Here is an 18,971-nt window from a genome sequence, read left to right as displayed (position 1 = left end):
CAGAGGGGTGTTACTCCATGAGAAACTTACTCAATTATATGTGCATTCATTTCTCCTAGATCACAATGTAAAATGTATCACTGTGGGAACTGTCGAGAGTTTGAAAACCAATGCCAAAAGAAACTCTCACAATTTGTACAAGAAGACACAAAATAATTTTCATTTGCAGCTATTGTAATAGCAAAAACTTATACAACCTAAATGTTATAATGATATATGATGTATTTAGATGATGAATGGAATACCAAATAACAGTTAAAATAAAACTGCCACATTATCAATATGAATGAAATCTCAAAAAAAAAAAAACTGAATAAACAATGTTACACAGAGAGAGGATTAGAAATGATATCATTTATATAAAATTTAACACATGTCAAACCAGGTTCAGTATTATTTATTGATACATAGGTGTACAGCAGAAGTATAAAAGAAATGCATGAGAATGAGAAAGATCAACTTTAGAATAGCGGTTACCTCAGCGGCGGGAGAGAAAAGAACAGGATTAGAAAAGCAGCAACCTGCTTCCCTTCCCTCTCCATTCACCTTACTTCATTATTTCCTCCAGACTCCTCCGTGCTCTTTATTTTAGTTTATTATTTGTACCCTTCTCTCCACCACTGGTCTGCAAGCTACTGTAAGAGCAAGCTCCTGCCTGTCTTGTTTGTGGTGGCTATACATAGTGACAGAGAGTATATAGTAATTCCTCAATAATTGCTGAATGGTTAAATGGTGTATCATTCCTACTAGCTAGGCCTCAGTTTCCACATCTGCCACGTGAAAGTGTTAGATTAGACTCCTTTCCTAATTTTAACACTATGACAATTCAGCACATACAGTAATGTAGCAAAACTCTGTCTCAAAAGCATCTTCCTTCCTAGGAAAGAAGTTGACCTGGATTCATTATGTTAGGATGCCCTCTTCTGGGAAGTATAAAAATTTCAAAAATATATTCTGCAAACATTTCATGTGTTCCTGCCACTAAGTTTTATTTTAAAATCACAATTCCAGAAATACACAGTGGATAATAACTGATAGTAATGAGATCGTTTTTCATTACACTTATCTTCTTCTCTTTAAACATAGCAAATACTGAAAAGATGAAATATGTTGGCTATTCCCGATAACTGATTTACTGTTCAGCTTTCCCTAAATATCTTATAAGATCAATGTTCCTTATACAGTATCAAACCCATCCAGGCATGGCTTACATGGAGTCTTCCACATAGTGTTTAACATACAATGTAAATAGCAAAGAGAATGGTACAAAATATAGCCCAGCTTTAAGTCATTTAGTGGCCCAGAACATCTCAAAACCTTAAATTGGATTAAGATAATACAGGATTTCTAGTGTCCTCAGGCATCTGGCAGAAGCAAAGAAAAATCCTCTCTAGAGGACAATAATATTAGTCTAGACCCCAAATTACTTCTAAAAGTAAATTTCCAAACACACCATCCGGCATTCATTTAAATATAACCAATACATAAAGAGAAAAACTAATGTAAACAAGAAATAGCACTAACAACATATAACAGAAAAAGACTCACGGGCACTTCAGAGAGTAGAATTACCAAATATACTATAAAATCATGATGCTTACTTCACTTACAGAGAATAAAAAAACCTTTTTTTCTACTACAACTAGAAACTTTAATAGTACAAATTCGGGGAGAAAAAAACATACTAGAAATTCTAAAACAAGAAAAAAAACTATATTACTAAAATTAGCTTTCTCAGTGATCTCAGTGGACAGCTTTAAAAGCACCTTAGACACAGTTGAAGAGAAAAATTAATAAACTGGAAAAGAGTTTGAAGAAACTCAGTCCACAGACTGAAGCATAAAGAGACAAAATGATAGTAATACAGAATAGAAGGTAAGAGACATAAAGGACTCGATGAGAAAAACTAACATATTTAATTGGAGTCATAGAAGGAAGAGACGGAATGGAGCAAAGGCAAAACTTGAAGCAAAATCTATAGTGACTAAGATTTTCTGGAACTGATGAAAGACATCAATACACAGATTCAAGATGTTCAAAGAATCCTAAACAATTAAATGAGAAGTCCAGAGCCAGATATAGCACAAAAACTGAACACAGGAAAACCAAACCAAACCAAACCAAACCAAACCAAACCAAAAGACAGAGAAGATCTTAAGAACAGTGGGAAGTGGGGTCTGTGTGGGAGATAACCTTCAAAGGAGCAGCTGTTAGAATAAAGGAGTTGAATTCCAAAAAGCAAGGATGGAAGCCAGGACAGTGGAAACAGTTTCTTAAATATGAGGCGGGGGGGTGGGGGGGTGGGGGTGGGGGTAAGTACCAACCTAGAATTCTATACCCAGTAAGAACATCCTTCGAGACTGAAGGTTAAATAAGAACATTCTCAGACAAATAAAAACTGAGAGACTTCCACGATGAAGGAAATACTAAATGGTATCTTTAAGTAGAAGAAAAATTCTCAGAAGGCAAGTTGGATATAAAGGAAAAAGTGAACATTGGGGCGCCTGGGTAGCTCAGTTGGTTAAACTTCCAACTTCGGCTCAGGTCATGATCTCACGGTTCATGAGTTCGAGCCCCATGTCGGGCTCTGTGCTGACAGCTCATCAGAGCCAGAAGCCTGCTCCAGATTCTGTGTTTCCCTCTCTCTCTGCCCCTCCCCCACTCACAGTCTATCTCTGTCTCTCTCTCAAATAAATAAAACCTTAAAAAATTTTTAAAAAACGAACACTAACAATGGATAAAACAAAAAATAATGTCTTGCATGGCTTAAAATACACAAAGAATCAATACACAGAACAACAAGAGCATATAGATCAGGATCAGGGGAATAAAATCCGAGTGTTCCAAGAAATTTGCATTATCCCTAAGAGGACAAAAGTACCAGTTACAGAAGACTTCGAAATAAGTTAAAGATATATTATCATTTCTAGGGGTACCACTCATCGTAAAAATATGTATAACTTCCAAACTAACAAGAAAAAAAATTAAAAATTTTCCAGTCCCTCCAAAACATGAAGGAAATGTAAACAAAGAATAAGTGGGATGAAGAGAAAGCATACAATAAACATGATAAATTTAAATCGAAATATACCAGTGACTACATTCAATGTAAATTGACTAAATGCTTTAGTTAAAAAGTCAAAAGATTGTTGGAATGGATGAAAAAACAAAAACAGTCATATCGTTTATATGATTCTAAAGCTTCAGTCTCAGTATAATACAAGCACAAGTTGTAAATGCAAGGTTTAAAAAAAAAATCATAAAGGTATGATATGGAGATGTAGGTGAGAGTGCCTGCATCCTAGGCCCTTTCAGATATGCACAATACCAGAGGTAAGCGAAAAATAAAGAGCATCTGATCCAAACAACATTACCTGCAGCAGCCAGATGAGCGGTGACCTCATCAGCCGCTGTAGAGTTGAGTATGTCTGAATCATCATAAGAGGTGTCCTCAGGAGAAGAAGGAGAGTCTTCATCAGCACTCAGCATACTGTGCTCAGTGTAGGTGGCCACATGGACCTGCTGTACTTGTTGGGCAACTGCATGGGCTTCTATGGTAGCCATGTGTTCAGTTTGGGTCACTCCGTGTTCCTCCATGAAGATTTACTGTCAGAAGAAAAGGCAAAGAACAGAATTCAGTGTGTAATATAACACAATGCTTATACTAAGCAATATTTTCCTCAAGAGCAGAGGAAGGCTACAATTTCACTACATACCTCACCACACCAAGTCATAGGAAATGGAAAGCACCATTCAAATATGACCTAAAAATGGTAGAATGTTTCCCTGATGTAAAACCATTCTGATAGAAATTCACTGTGCTAATTTTATGCCTCAGGTCACAAAACCGTAAATACTCTTGATATCACATATAATAATAAAAAGATACTTTAAAGAACAATAAAAAGACACTTTAAAGATCTTGATGACTCGCATTTGAAATTGTAGACATAAAAACACTTAGCAAGTGGGGCATGTGGGTGGCTCATTTGGTGAAGCATCCAACTGTTGATTTTAGCTCAGGTCATCATCTCATGGTTTGGTCTGTGGGATCAAGCCCCGTGTCGGGCTTGTGCTGATAACATGGCACCTGCTTGGGATTCTCTCTCCCTCTTTCTCTGCCTCTCCCCCATTTGCGTGTGCGCACATGTGCACTCTCTCTCGCTCTCTCTCTCAAAATAAATAAACTTAAAAAAAACCCAGGAAGTAAATGAATACTTAACATTTTCTTTGTATTTCAGACAAATGGAAGTTAAGCTTTATTTTTCCCAAAAATAAATCACTTAAAATGGTCTTTCTGCTTATAAAACTGTGCTTCTTATAAACCTTGATATGATAAAGTAACTTTTTAAGTTTATTTATTTTGAGAGAGAGAGGGAGAGACAGAGCAGGGGAGGGGCAGAGAGGGAGAGAGAGAGAATCTCAAGCAGGCTCTGCACTATCAGCACAGGGCCTGACATGAAGCTTTATCTCACGAACTGTGAGATGATGACCTGAGCTAAAATCAAGAGTCCAACACTCAACCGACTCAGCCACCCAGGTTCCCCATGATGCAGTAATTTATAAAGTAGTAACATAAAGGTTTGTACTTCTATGGGCAATTTTAATCTGTCCCCTCTTCCCCCTCAACCTACAGAAGTGTGTTATCCTTAAAAAATTTTTTGAAGCAAACATACATATGTTCATATACAAAAGTCAATTGCTTTCCTATATACCAATAAACAAATAGAATTTGAATTTAAAACACGTTGCCATTTACATTAGCAGGTGAACAAAAAACCAAAAAAACCAATAAACAAAAACCAGAATACTTAGGTATATATCTAACAAAATATGGGCACGATCTATTTGAGGAAAACTACAAAACTCTGATGAAGGAAATCAAAGAAGAACTAAATAATAGAAACAGATTCCATGTTCATGGATAGGAAGATTCAATATTGTCAAGATGTCCTAAATCGACCCATGGATTCAATGCAATCCCAACTGGAATCCCAGCAAGTTATTTTATGAATATCAAAACTGACTCTAAAGTTTATGTGGAAAGGTAAAAGACCCAGAATAGCAAACATGACACTGAAGAAGAACAAAGCTGGAAGATTGATACTACTCTGTTTCAAGACTTATTAAAGCTACAGTAATCAAAGCAATATGGAATTAGTGAAAGAACAAACAAATCAATGGAACAGAATAGAGAGACCAGAAATACAGCCCCATAAATACAGTCAACTGATCTTTGACAAACAAGCAAAGGCAATACAACGGAGCCAAGAGTCTCCTCAACAAATGGTGCTAGAACAACTGGGCATCACATGTCAAAAGTGACTCTCGACAGACTTTACACCCTTCCAAAAATTAACTCAAAATGGATCATAGACCTAAATTAACATGGAAGACTATAAGACTCCTAGAAAATAACATAGGAGAGAAGTTAAGTGACCTTTGCTATGGTGATGACTTTTTACAGACAACATCAAATGCTTGATCCACGAAAGAAATAATTGAGAAGCTGGACATCATTAAAAATTTCTGCTCTATGAAAAGTACTTTCTATGAAGATAATGAGAACACGAGTCACAGACTAGGAGAAGATATCTGTAAAAGTCATTGGATAAAGGACGATTTTCCAAAATATACAAAGAACTCTTAAAACTAAACCATAAGAAAATGAACCACCTGATTAAAAAATGGCGAAAGACCTGAACAGACACCTCACCAAAAAGCTATACAGATGGCGGATAAGCATGTGAAAAGATGTCCGATCATGTCATTAGGGAATTGTAAATTAAAACAGTGAGATAATAATATACATCTACTGGAATGGCTAAAATCCAAAACACCAATACTACCAAATGCTGGTTAGGATGTGAAGCAACAGCAATTCTTATTTATTAATGGTGGGAATGCAAAATGGTATAGACACTGTGGGAGATCGTTTGGAAGTTTACAACAAAACTAAATATATTCTTAACACACAATCCAGTAATTGTGGTCTTTGGTATTTACCAAAGAAGTTAAAAACTTATGTCCACAAAAAAAAAAAAAAAAAAAAAAAAAACTGTTAAGAGATGTTTACAGCATATTCATAATTGTTATACCTGGGAAGTAACTGAAATATCCTTCAGTAGGTGGATATCCATTCAACAGAATGAACAAATCAACTGTGGAACATCCAGATAATGGAATATTATTCAGCATTACAAAGACATGAGCTATTAAGGTATGAAAAGACATGGAGGAACCTTAAATGCATAGCTAAGTGAAAGAAGTCAATGTTAAAAGGCTACATATTGTATGACTACAACTATATGAAAGGTCTGGAAAAGGCAGAACTATGGAGACAGTAAAAGAATCGGTGGTTGCCAGGGATGAGGGGGAAGAAAGAATCAAAAGGTGGAGCACAAATTCTGTAGGGCGGTAAAACTACTGCGTATGATACTATACATGGTAGAAAATATGTCATTATGCATTTATCAAACCCATAGAACGAAAACACAAACAGTAAGCCATAATGTGAATTATGGGATGATAATGGTGTGGCAGTGTAGGCTGACCTATTAGAACAAATGCACCACTCTGGTATGGAGGATGTTGGTACTGGGGGAGGCTGTGCCGGTGTGGGGGTGAGGGGGGTCCATGGGGAAACTATGCTCTCCCCTCTATGTGTCAATTTTTTTTTTTAATTTTTTTTTTAGCGTTTATTTATTTTTGAGACAGAGAGAAAGACAGAGCATGAACGGGGGAGGGTCAGAGAGAGAGGGAGACACAGAATCGGAAGCAGGCTCCAGGCTCTGGGCCATCAGCCCAGAGCCCGACGCGGGGCTCGAACTCACGGACCGCGAGATCGTGACCTGAGCTGAAGTCAGACGCTTAACCGACTGAGCCACCCAGGCGCCCCATCTGTCAATTATACCTCAATAAAGGTTAAAAAAGAAAAGAAGTTCTGACACCTGCTACCACATAGATGAACCTGAAGACACGCTAAGGGAAATACGCCAGTCCAAAAGGACAAATCCTGTATGATGGATTCCACTTATATGAGGTCTCTGAAGCAGTCAAATTCATAGACAGAGAGCAGAAGGGTGGTTGCAAGGGGTTGAGAGAGGAGGGAAAACAGAGGGACTGCCTCACAGGACAGAGTTTCAGTTTTGCAAGATGAAAAGAGTTCTGGAGGTTACACAGCAATATAAACGTACTTGACACTACTGAACTGTATACTACGAAATGGTTAAGGTGGTGGGTACATTTTATGTTATGCAGATTTTTCCACAATTAAAAAAAAAAATCATCCCTGACATCAGTGTAACTACTGTGTGAAGGATAAATGAACGACATCATAGAGCAGAACAATAAAACTAGCCCTTATGATCTTAAAAAAAAACTTTGCATATTGTTTGATTAAAAAAAAAAAAAAAGAATACAGGGGCACCTCAGTGGCTCAGTTGGTGAAGTGTCCAACTCTTGGTTTCAGTTCAGGTCATGATCTCATGGTTTGTGGGATCAAGCCCTGCGTCGGGCTCTGCACTGACAACACGGAACCTGCTTGGGATTCTCTCTCCCCCTCTCTCTGCCCCCCCACCCTGCTCATACTGTCTCTCTCTCTCAAAATAAACTTTAAAAAAATATTTAAAAAGAGTACAATACTCTGAAACAAGTCAGTCAAAGACAAATGCTATGATTTCACTCATATGTGGAATTTAAGAAACAAAACAAGCGAACAAAGAAAAAAAAAGAGACAAACCAAGAAACAGACTCTCAACTATAGAGAACAAACAGATGGTTACCAGAAGGCAGGGGGATGGGGGGAATACATGAAGGGAATTAAGAGTCACTGAGTAATGTATGGAATTGTTAAATCACTATATTGTACACCTGAAACTAATATAACACTGCATGTTAACTATACTGGAATTAAAATTTAAAAATAATTTTAATTAAAAAAAATTCTTAAAGGTAAAATTTCTCAGTCAAGAGTATATATATTTTAAATTTTGATGCTTACTGACAAGCTGAGTGTTTAATCTCTACTTGTATAACCCACCCAGCCACCCACCCCCAATCTGGAATTCAACCAGCATGCAACAGAATAAATACAGCACTGCATATCTAGAGTTTACCAGTAAAAAAAAGAAAGGCAGCCAGACAGCTATAACCCTTATGGCTGTAAGTAAGAAGAACATACTTATCTATTCAAGCAAAATTCTTCTATCATTTTTATTCTCCCCTACTGTAAAACTCTCCTTTTCCTTCTTTGAAAACTTCTGATTCTGAGATCCTTGGTTTCTCTGAGTGATTACTTTGTTTCTTTCTTTTCCCTAAAGGCCTACCCCTACCCTTACCCCTCCAGAGAGCTTTCTTAAGCCCCATCTTGTTATGTCTTCGTTCTTCAGGTCAACTGGTTCCATGTAGATGATGACCAGATCCTCGCCTTTCAGAGAGGCTCTTGATTTCTGTTTAATATTCTTGTGTTGTGTCCAAAAAAAATTTTTTTTGCTCTTTTTGTTACCTTCTGTCACTCTCACACCACTATACATATAACAACTCAAACTTCTAACTCTGAGTCCTAACTTTGGGACTATTCAATTATCTCAAGGAGTATTCTCTATTTCAAAACAAAATTCACTTTAATTACAAAATAAAACAACCACATGATGTCTCAAATCTACAAAGGTCAGGAATCACTGATTATCATTTGACCCCCCTCTTTCCACATGTTCTTTCTGCTTGAGGTCATCTCCCCAGCCCTGTATCTCTGTGTGGCATAATGCTTTCATGACTGTTTCTTCAAATGGAGCTCTGGAAGACACCTGGTAAAATAGCATGTATTTAATAAGAGAAAAAAAAATTTTTTTTAAAAGGTAAAATGTTAACATTTGGGAAATGTGGGTAATGAGAGATCTTTACACTATTTTTGCAACTTTTCGAAAAATCTAAAATTATGTTGAAATAATTTTTTTCTTTTCTTCCTCTTCTCCTCCTCCTCCTCCCCCTCCTCCTCCTCCTACTTTTCCTTCTTCTTCTTCTTTTCTTCTTCTTTAAAGAAAGCTATCTAGTAAGGTTTCTTCCATATCCTAAGTTTGGTGCGTTTCAGAATATTCAAGGGACTATATCCTATCTCCCAGGTTTGCACATATCCAAAATGCAATTTGGACACACTATTTAAGTTGCACAATTAAACACAATATACGAGAGGAAAACACCATGAAAATACTGTTTTTCCATCCATTTCACTGTTCTAGAGTGAGAGACAAACTACGTAGGCCATTTTTAATTCTGGGTTCTTCAAAATTGTTTTTAAATGATTTGGGATTAGATGGCAATCTAACTGCCTTTCAAAGGGATTTGTCCACCATGCACGTGGTGTAATGGATTTCCATTTTTTCCTGCAGAATGCGGTCCACGGCATAAATCAATACGGCAGTCTATTTCACAGGCCTGTCACTTGTGCCCAGTGCCTCATCACTTTCCACCTCTCTCCCCATCCCACCCTGCAGCCTCTCTAACCATTTCTTTCAGCACTCTGTAAAAAGCAAAGGCAAAGGTATTTCAGACTTCTCTGGACCAGAGAGGGATACTTGTAAATGATGCTTTCGATGTTTTCATAAAATAACACATAAAATAGGGTGTTTAAAGCCAGATATGACTGGCACACACACACACACACACACACACACACACACACACACACTGCTGGAGGTCATCATTTCTAGTAAACCATTTTAGCTTTCATCCATGCGGAGTCAGATTCTGCAGACAGCAAAACTGATAGGAAATGCTAATAAATGAAAACAGATAGTAAGAATGTTTAAAAACAGCACAGACTATTATCAGATTGTCCAGGACACTTGGGATAAGTTACTTAACCCGTAAGCCTCAATTTCAACATTTGTTTTTAAGTGAAAAGAAAACGATAGTACCTGTCCTCAAAGCATATGAGGTTAAACGATATCATCCAGATAAAGTGAAAAACACAATGCTCAGGCACATAAATGCTCGATATTAATTATGATGATGACATCAGAATTCCTCATACCCTTTATGGTCATACCCTTCTTGACTCAATACCTGACTAGTCTTGCAAGGACTGGGCTTCAATTTCTTTATCTTTACATGAGACATCCAGCTCTGAGAATATGGTTTTCTTGTGTGCAAGATTTTGAGTCGGGCATCTAAAAAGCCCTTCCTTATTATACTAACTCTGGCAACTGAGATACTGTCCTCCTAGACATAAGGAAACAGTAGAGAACCCACAACTCCAGCCTAATTGCATGAGAGTGCACAAAATGGAGAGCTAGTAGATGAACCTACAGTGACTCCTCCAAACAGATGGGAGAAGCAAGGTGAAAGCAACTTGTCACTCTAGATACCGCATCCAAATGAAGGTACATGTGGGGGCCAGTGATGTTCAGCAGATTAGTCAACACTCCATTCAAGAAAGTCATTCCCCAAAACAATAACATTGCATTTAATAAGTTTACTAAAACCTTTCTTTCTTAGCTGGATCATCATGGGGTTGGGAAGGGGTGGTCTGGTACAGAGGAGTTCCTGCTCTTGCCATTCTGGGCCAGGAAGGGCGAGACTGAAAGGTAATGAAAAAGGCCCAGAAAAACGGATTTGCCCGTCTCCAAGCACCCTGGTAGCTGAAGTCAATAACGCCTAGGAAGCTACCGGAATTTGGATGACACATCCAACAGAGTTCAATTTAATCTAATCCACACACAATGGGTAAGATTAAGTGTAGAATATTTAAAAAAAAATCAAAGTATAAAGAGCAGGCCAGGAAATCCAATCGAGGTATAACTTAACGTAAAGGAGACCACTCGGCTAATCAATGGCATTATCATATCAAAAGAAAAACTGCCAAGAACTGCCGAAGGGAAAATCTCAGAGCCAGGCTGCATCCACAGTCCAAACCAGGCAGAGTAAAACCAAGAGGTTCAACCTATATTCTCGGACATGTCCAGAATCTAAACTCCATAACTAGGATAGAAATTTCGCTCGACAGAAGAGCCTTTCTCAAGAAAACCTAAAGTTAACAGTAGAATTTGATTCTTGGGGGAATGTAAAGTAACGGATCAAAATCTCAACACAGCAGGAAAAAAAAAAAACTGCATAAGAAAGTCAAGGTGAAAAGAGCAGCACGGGTAAAATGTAGCTTAATTCTGAGTAATAAGTGGAGCTTAAGACAAGAAGAATCCATTTGATCTTCCTAGGAATATTCTCTTTCAAATAGCCCACTGGTGATACCGGACTTGAAAAAAATATCCTCCCACACCACTGTGCTCTCCAAAGAGGGAGAAAAAATGAAGCCACAGTCATGTAGGCAGTTGACTGTTTTCCATTTTCAGACTCCAACTATAGGTAAAAATGCAGAAAATTAAATATAGTACAAAATAGAATGTAAGGGTTATGAACCATGACCATGTAAAAGCACAGATAAAACTGAGAGAAATGAGGAAGAAGGGGTGGGGAGTGGAGGAATGGCTAGGAGCACTGACATCCCATCTTCATGCAGTGAGGGAGTCAGGAGATGCTATTAAGAGCTAATGGAAGGGGCACCTCAGTGGCTCAGTTCGACTCTTGATTTCAACTCAGGTCATGATCCCAGGGTCGTGGGATCAAGCCCCCCATCGGGATCTGTGCTGAGTGTGGAGTCTGCTTAAGATTCTCTCTTTCTTTCTCTCCCTCTCTCCCTCTCTCTCTCTCTCTGTGCCTCCCCCCTATTCACACTCTCTATCAAAAAAAAAAAAAAAGGGGGGGGCGCCTGGGTGGCTCAGTCGGTTGAGCATCCGACTTCAGCTCAGGTCATGATCTCACAGTTCATGGGTTCGAGCCCCACATCAGGCTCTGTGCTGACTGCTTGCTCAGAGCCTGGAGCCTGCTTCAGATTCTGTCTCCTTCTCTCTCTGTCCCTCCCTCGCTCACGCTTTGTCTCACTCTAGCTCTCAAAAAAAAAAAAAATAAAGGTAAAAAAAAAATTTTTTTTTTTAATAAAAAAAAAAGAGCGAATGGAAGAACTCAGTATGACGATATAACCAACAAAACTAGAGGGGAGCACAGGGAACAGTGAGGTAATCCTTATACAGAAGGAAATAAAAAATGCCCACATCTGATAAACCAAGAAATGGTACTGACATATTACTTACAGTTACAGAGTGCTTATTGTTTGACAATATCATAAGCAAAATTTAACTATTTTATATGTTTTATAGAGATATAAAAATGGTCAATCATCTCTGAAAAGTAGGACTTTTCAGGGGGTAGGGAAGAGTGTGGCAAAGGCCACTGATTTTTATTATAAATCCTTCTACTTGATTTTTTATCATGAGTGTATACTTTGGCTTCTACCAAAATAAACTTTTAAAACAAATAACTAGAAGACAGCCTTCCAAACTGAGCCTTTTGAAATTTAAGTGACATACTATAGCAAATTGTCACTAGAAAAATCAAATTCTTATCTTATGCTAAGAATCAAGAGAACAGCACAGATCAAGCTTAGAAATCATCTTGCCTTGCGTAAGAGTAACTTCTTAATTTGGAGCATCTGAAAGTAACAACATTTTGTATGACTGCAATCACATAGTATTTTTCATTCTGATATGTTGACAAAATTTGTAGATATTCGTTAATATTAATAACAGCCCAAGAATCCAGTTAATAATAGTGCTGTTATATAATATGTGAGAAAAGAAGCTCACTACACGACATCATGATGACTTGCGGATGAGTATTCGCAGTATTGTCAAAATAATACTGTAAGCTCATTGAAGGCAGCACTTGGGTCCATCAAGTCTCTATGAATAGCAGCTGTCATCATTTGCTCTTTAATAAATGTTTGGGTATATAATTGGTTGCATATTTTAATTACTAAAGCAAAACCCAGGCATTACAGTTTCTGTAGTTTCCCCATAAGGCTGTGATGGCTATTCATCTCTAGTCTTTCAGTCCCAAGCCCTTCTGTTGTGCTGAAGTGCTGTTTACCCAGCTTTGGGCTGGGTCAGCAGCCAACCTTTACCAGACTTGCCTGCCAGTCCTGTTAGGTTTTACCAAGGGGAAGCAAAAGTGTGGACTAGGAGGAGGGAGGGAGAGGGGATTTCCTTGTAGTTCTCATTCCTATCCATGTTGTTCCAGCAAAGAGGGCAGCTCTATCTCCCGGCTCCAGCTGCCCCTTGTCCCCCGGTGGGTGAGCACCAGCTGCCTGGCATCCCACTCAGAGATCCGGCTACCAGCTGTGTGGGGGCCCCTCTGAACTCCAAGAGTCTTCTCTTCTGTTCCTCCAGCCCTAGGGGTGGTGGCTGCAAGCCGTAGTTCTTAGTATCTGGATTACCTTGATGTCCACTTTTTGCCCCTTCAGTCTTCCAGCACCTGGGTAGCCCATTCCCAGAATTAAATGCCCTGAAATACCTCCTATGGTTTACTAGGCCTGGATTGATACAAAGGGAAGAAAATATGTACCCTCATCAGGAATAACTCAGAGGGTGCTGGTAAGCAGCAAAACTTTATACTGACTTGTATAAGTCAATACAACAAAATGCACTGATATTTTATATTGTCAATGAAGTAGATTCTAAGGACATTTTCTGGTACGATTTCCACTAGGGTTTGTTTCCACACACTGATGGAAGGTGAACTCAAATCCTGAGTCTGATGAATCATTAAAACAAGGCTAAGTTAGAGAGTATAATATGAGTCATGAAGAGAGAAATGTAACACTTAGAAGTTAAGAGGGTAACAGACAGAAAGGGAGGTGGGAGATATAAATATAACCCTGTATGTGTTTGAGTGTATCTTACTTACTCTTTTTTTTTTTAATTTTTAATAAGCTCTACACCCAACATGGGGCTCAAACTCAGGACCCCGAGATCAAGAGTTGCATGTCTGAGCCAGCCGGATGCACCTATAAAAAGTCTAACATTCCAGACACCTCAAAATCAACATCACAGAAATACAATAAATGTATTTTTATGGAAATATTAGTGACAAACTATTATTCACAAAAATATTTGCCATATTATTCAATTAACAGACTAGTTTAGGTGTCTGGACCAATCAAAGAAAATGTGGCAGCGATGGCAGTTTTGACCTTCATCTATCGCTCTAAGCTCTTGGCAGACGGCACAGATCCTGCACATCTATTGAAAATCAACAGTGGGTACTATCTATAATTTCCAGTGTGGCTTGCAGCAATTTAGAGTTGTTATTTTTTCTTAGAATAGAACCGGACACAAAGTGTACAAGGGTGTGCAAAGTCTCCTCTCCATTCCCCCTCATACCTGCTTAAAGGCTTAACCCCACTTCTATAGCGAGGTGGTTAAGAGTACAGAGTGTGAAGCTCAAGTATTATTGGATTCATGTCTTTGCCCTGCCATTCACTAGCACCTTAGACAAGTTCCACTTGACTTCTATGTCTTGGTTTCATCAGCTTTCTCAAATGGGGAGACTAACGGAACCTACTTAATAGAATTACTGAGGACCAAATAAGTTAATAGGCACAAGGGCTTAAAACGGGACATGGTATGTAACAAGTCCTATGTGTTACCTATTATTATCATCATTATTAATTCCACATAGAAATATAAGCAAAGTATAGAAATGCCAAAAGGAAAGTTACATGATTTATTGTTATATTGGGGGAAAAAATGCTTATAGATCACAAACCAAAAGGTTTTGGCCAGGGGCACCTGGCTGGCTGTCAGCCGAACATGTGACTCTTGATCTCGGGGATGAGGGTTGGAGTCCCACACTGGGTGTAGAGATTACTTAAAAATAAAATCTTAGGAAAAAAAAAAAAGTTTGGGGCTTATAAGGACCTCTACCCAGAAGTAGTTCTTGACCTTTTTTGGATTATGAACCCTTCTGAGGATATGTGAAAGCTACAGACATCCTCCCTATGAAAATGCATATATACACAGAATTTTCCAAAATATTTCAACATTCTTGGACTCAAATCACAGATTATTTCATGATAATGCATTTACACCAAAGCTGAAACACTAGAGGGTGCCACAACCAAAGAAAAATGTAAAGAAAGCACAGAGAATTTCAGATTGCTTAAAATTCTTCAACTGAAACAAACATCCTTCCACAGAAAAGAAGAATGGGGTGAATCTACTTCACCCAATGCTTTAAAATACATGAACTCTTCTACAGGATCTAGATGAGCACCATCCAACAGAAATTTCTGCGACGGAAATGTTCTGAATTTGCACTGTCCAAAACAGAAGCCGCTAACCACGTGTGGCTATTGACCACGTGAAAATGTGACAACTATGACTAAGGCATTAAAATTAAAATTGTATTTAGTTTTAATTGATTTTTAACTTCAAAACCACATGTGGCTGTGGCTACCACACTGAAGAGTGCAGCTCTACATTCTATTTTTAAGTTTTGAAATGACTTGCTTCTAATCACAGGCATTATACAGCATTGTTAAAGAACTTTAAGGGGGCATCCACGAACATCCAGATAGAGGACTCACAAAAAGTCAGAGGACCAAAGGAACACAGCTCTCGGCTGCCTTCACTCCAGATTCTTTCTTTATACTGCAATTTAATCTGCTAAAAATAAAGCTAATGCTGACCCACCTGTCAGAGAACAGTAGTCTATCCACACTGTAAAACATCTCACAGCTCACAACCCTGTGTCAATCACGGTGCCCTGAATGAAAAAGGTACCTAACTGAACGCTGATGGCAATGATAAGAAGGATTAGAAAATGCATTTGCAACTATTCGGATGCTTATTAACAGCCACGAATATCAATAAAAAGCAGGTGAGTTGCTGAAGCTATCCCTGGATTAGAAACACGGTGGATAGGGAGTTGAGTATGCCCAGGCATTTGCTAACGGTCAGAAAGCAGCTGGCCCTTTTTTGCAGAAAAATCATTTGTCCACAGCTGCTCCCCAAATCACCAAAAATCAAATTAGCAGTTGTCATGTGAGAGCAAGATCAGAGGCTGCCTCAATTTCCATTAAGGAGAAACAACTTAAATTGCCAGAAGTCCCATCCCTCCATCTCAGACAAGCACAAAGGACACTTTTATTTCAGATCCTGCTTTCTGTGAAATATAGCATTGTTGCCTGGCTTTGCCTCTGTGCTGGGCCTCAGTCCTGCTGGATCTGCCTTTACACAGCCGACATTCAGTTAAAGCGGTCTCTTAGATTCTGGCGGACCGCTCAACGCATCATTTTTCTCTTGAGGTAACTACGCTAACGCTGGTCTCTGGAGAAAATCATGAAGGAAGAAATGTCAGCACTACAGATGTAGGGACCTGCAAGTCGGTCATTCTCTCACTCGTTTTACAAATATTCACTGAACTCTTATCACGTGCTCCTAGATTATTTTAGCAACGGCAGTCCAAGAAAAACTATGGCTGGCAGCTCTTAACGTTTTATTTTTAGTTAAAAAAATGTACTGTTATAGAAGCAACTGTTTGGGCAATTGAGAAACACAGGTGAGAGAAACAAAAAAGAAACAGGAATCACTACAACCTGAGGTGGCCACGTTACCAAGTTACCAATTTGGCCTATGCTTCTAGCATCCCTCTTCCCCCTGCAGCGGCGAAGCTTCTTATATGGTTGCTTTTGTTTTCTCCCGTTTAAAAACAAAAGTGTGGCTACAGTGCATATCCTATTTTACTTAAGATTTTATTTTTAAGTAATCTCTACACTCAAACGTGGGGTTTGAACTCACGACCCTGAGATTAAGGGTGGCACACTCCACCGACAGAGCCAGCCAGGCATCCCAAGTGCACATACCGTTTCATAAATATTTTAAAATTTAATACGTAATAAAATTGTTCATGCTATTAACACTTTCGGACCATTTTTTAACGTTTACAGAGCATTCCCCTGTAAAACTGTACACTGGTTATTTTACTAATCCCCTAGAGTCAATGATTTAGGTTGTTTCCAAGTTTTCACTATTATAAACAGCACTGTGATGACAATTCTGATATTCAATAAATATCTGTTCGATAAATAAGTAGACAAGTGATTTGCTGAGCTAAGTCTTCACATATACCTGATTATGTCCTTAGTTTCTAAAGGACATGAAACTTTGTTTCATCACACAGTTATAATTCTGGACTTGGTATCATAGCAGGCATGGAAAGGTAATGCAGTAAAAACAGCAACCGAGACATAAAAGTAAGCACGTACCTGGCAGTGGATGGAGGACAGAATGAAAATACTAACCTTGACAATGAAAAATGGAGGTATGGCTCCCAGAAGGTAGAATGTAGGAAAAGGGAAGTGAGCGGAGGGGTACTCACACCATTTTACAAAATGACAAGTTGAGACCATATTGAAAGTTGACGGATCAAAAAATAAAAATTTATCTCTTAAAAGTTTAAAGATAACTAATCAGAGTCTAAAAAGAATATAAATATCAACTAATGGGAGATGGAGAGAGAAAGAGGCAGTAAAATTGAGTTAATTCTTATTTTTCATATCAAAAAATCCACAAGATATTGTCTAAAGTTGATGACTAAGGAACAGAAGTTTATACATATTAATGAGCCTTATGAAAGTGACTCCAGGAGAAGCTATAAATAGAAATAGTGGGGGCACCTGGGTGCCTCAGCCGGTTGGGCGTCCCACTTGGGCTCAGGTCATGATCTCATGGTTCATGAGTTCAAGCCCCACATCGGGCTGTCAGTACAGAGCCCACTTCAGATCCTCTGTCCCCTTTTCTCTCTGCCCATCCCTCGCTCGTGCGCTCTCTCAAAAATAAATAAATATTTAAAAAAAATTTTTTTAAATAGAAATAGTGAAATGTTTTTTTAAATATTCATTTTTGAGAGAGAGAGAGAGACAGCATGCACGAGTAGGGTACGGTGGGGGGGGGGGTGGAAACAGATGATATGAAGTGGGCTCTGTGCTGACAGAAGACAGCCTGATGCAGGGCTCAAACTCACGAATGGTGAGATCATGACCTGAGCTGAAGTCAGTCACTTAACTGACTGAGCCACCCAGGTGCCCCAGTGAAATAGTTTTTAAACATGGTCTTTAGATGGTAAGGCTGGGGATGGGAAGAAAAGAGGTGAGGCAGGAGACATGTTTTTGTCATCATAAGCTTCTCCCTCCTATTCGATTTTTTAACATCGAAAAGCTTATGATGACAAAAACATGTCTCCTGCCTGATCTCTTTTCTTCCCATCCAGATGAAGGTTGGTTAAAGAAGCTGTAACCACTGGGGTGCCTGGGTGGCTCAGTTGGCTGAGTGTCCGACTCTGGATTTTGGCTCTGGTCATGATCTAATGGTTTGTGGGTTCAAGTCTCATATCGGGCTCCATGCTGGCAGTGCAGAAGCTGCTTGGGATTCTCTCTCTCCCCACCCCTCTCTCTGACTCTCCCCCCTTTTTGCCCCCCACACGCTCATGCTCTCTCAAAATAAACAAATAAACTTTAAAAAAATCTGTAACTATTCACTTTGACTCCCATTGACTATATCCTTCTATCCTTTTTTATTTATTTATTTTTTTTGAGAGAGCGTGCGAGTGGGAGAGGGGCAGAGAGAAAGGGAGAGAAAGAGAATCTTAAGCAGGCTCCAAGATCGGCCCAATGCGGGGCTCGATCCCACAACCCTGAGCCCAAATCAAGAGTCAGACGCTTAACTGACAGCCACCCGGGAACCCTCATATCCCTCTACCTTGATAGCTAGTGACACTCAACTGCCCACAGAGCTTTCCTTTAACCAGAGGCAAACTTAAAAACACTTAAGACCTTGAAGACCATCTAGTCTGATTTTTGTCATTTTACAGATTTAGTTGAGACCCAGAAAAGTTAAATGAATTACTCAAAGTCACATCTCTAGTTGGTGACAAAACCAAAATTCAAACCCACATCTCTTGCCTTCCAATCAAGTGCTCCTTTCATTCCATCAGAGACCTACCCTTTGTCCTGGAGTACAATCTATTATTGGCTTGGGCTCCTTAACTGCTAATCCCACACTACTATGTCTATATCTTCA

The 18,971-nt window shown here is 38.9% G+C and overlaps 1 protein-coding gene across 5 annotated transcripts in view; it reads right to left on the bottom strand.

Moving 5' to 3' along the window:
* The window catches only part of NRF1 (nuclear respiratory factor 1), a 146,206-nt gene that overhangs the window by 92,963 nt on the left and 34,272 nt on the right, over positions 1-18,971 (bottom strand). For all 5 annotated transcript variants that reach the window (XM_047840000.1, XM_047840009.1, XM_047840028.1 and 2 more), the window contains exon 2: positions 3,375-3,606. In XM_047840000.1, the coding sequence (XP_047695956.1) occupies positions 3,375-3,597 (223 nt within the window). In that variant the 5' untranslated portion in view covers positions 3,598-3,606. The remainder of the gene's footprint in view (positions 1-3,374; positions 3,607-18,971) is intronic.

Source organism: Prionailurus viverrinus, chromosome A2, assembly GCF_022837055.1.
Source record: "Prionailurus viverrinus isolate Anna chromosome A2, UM_Priviv_1.0, whole genome shotgun sequence".
In the NCBI taxonomy this organism is placed as follows: Eukaryota; Metazoa; Chordata; class Mammalia; order Carnivora; family Felidae; genus Prionailurus; species Prionailurus viverrinus.
Note: the sequence above shows the minus strand (reverse complement) of the source record. Positions and strands in the feature narration are given on the sequence as shown.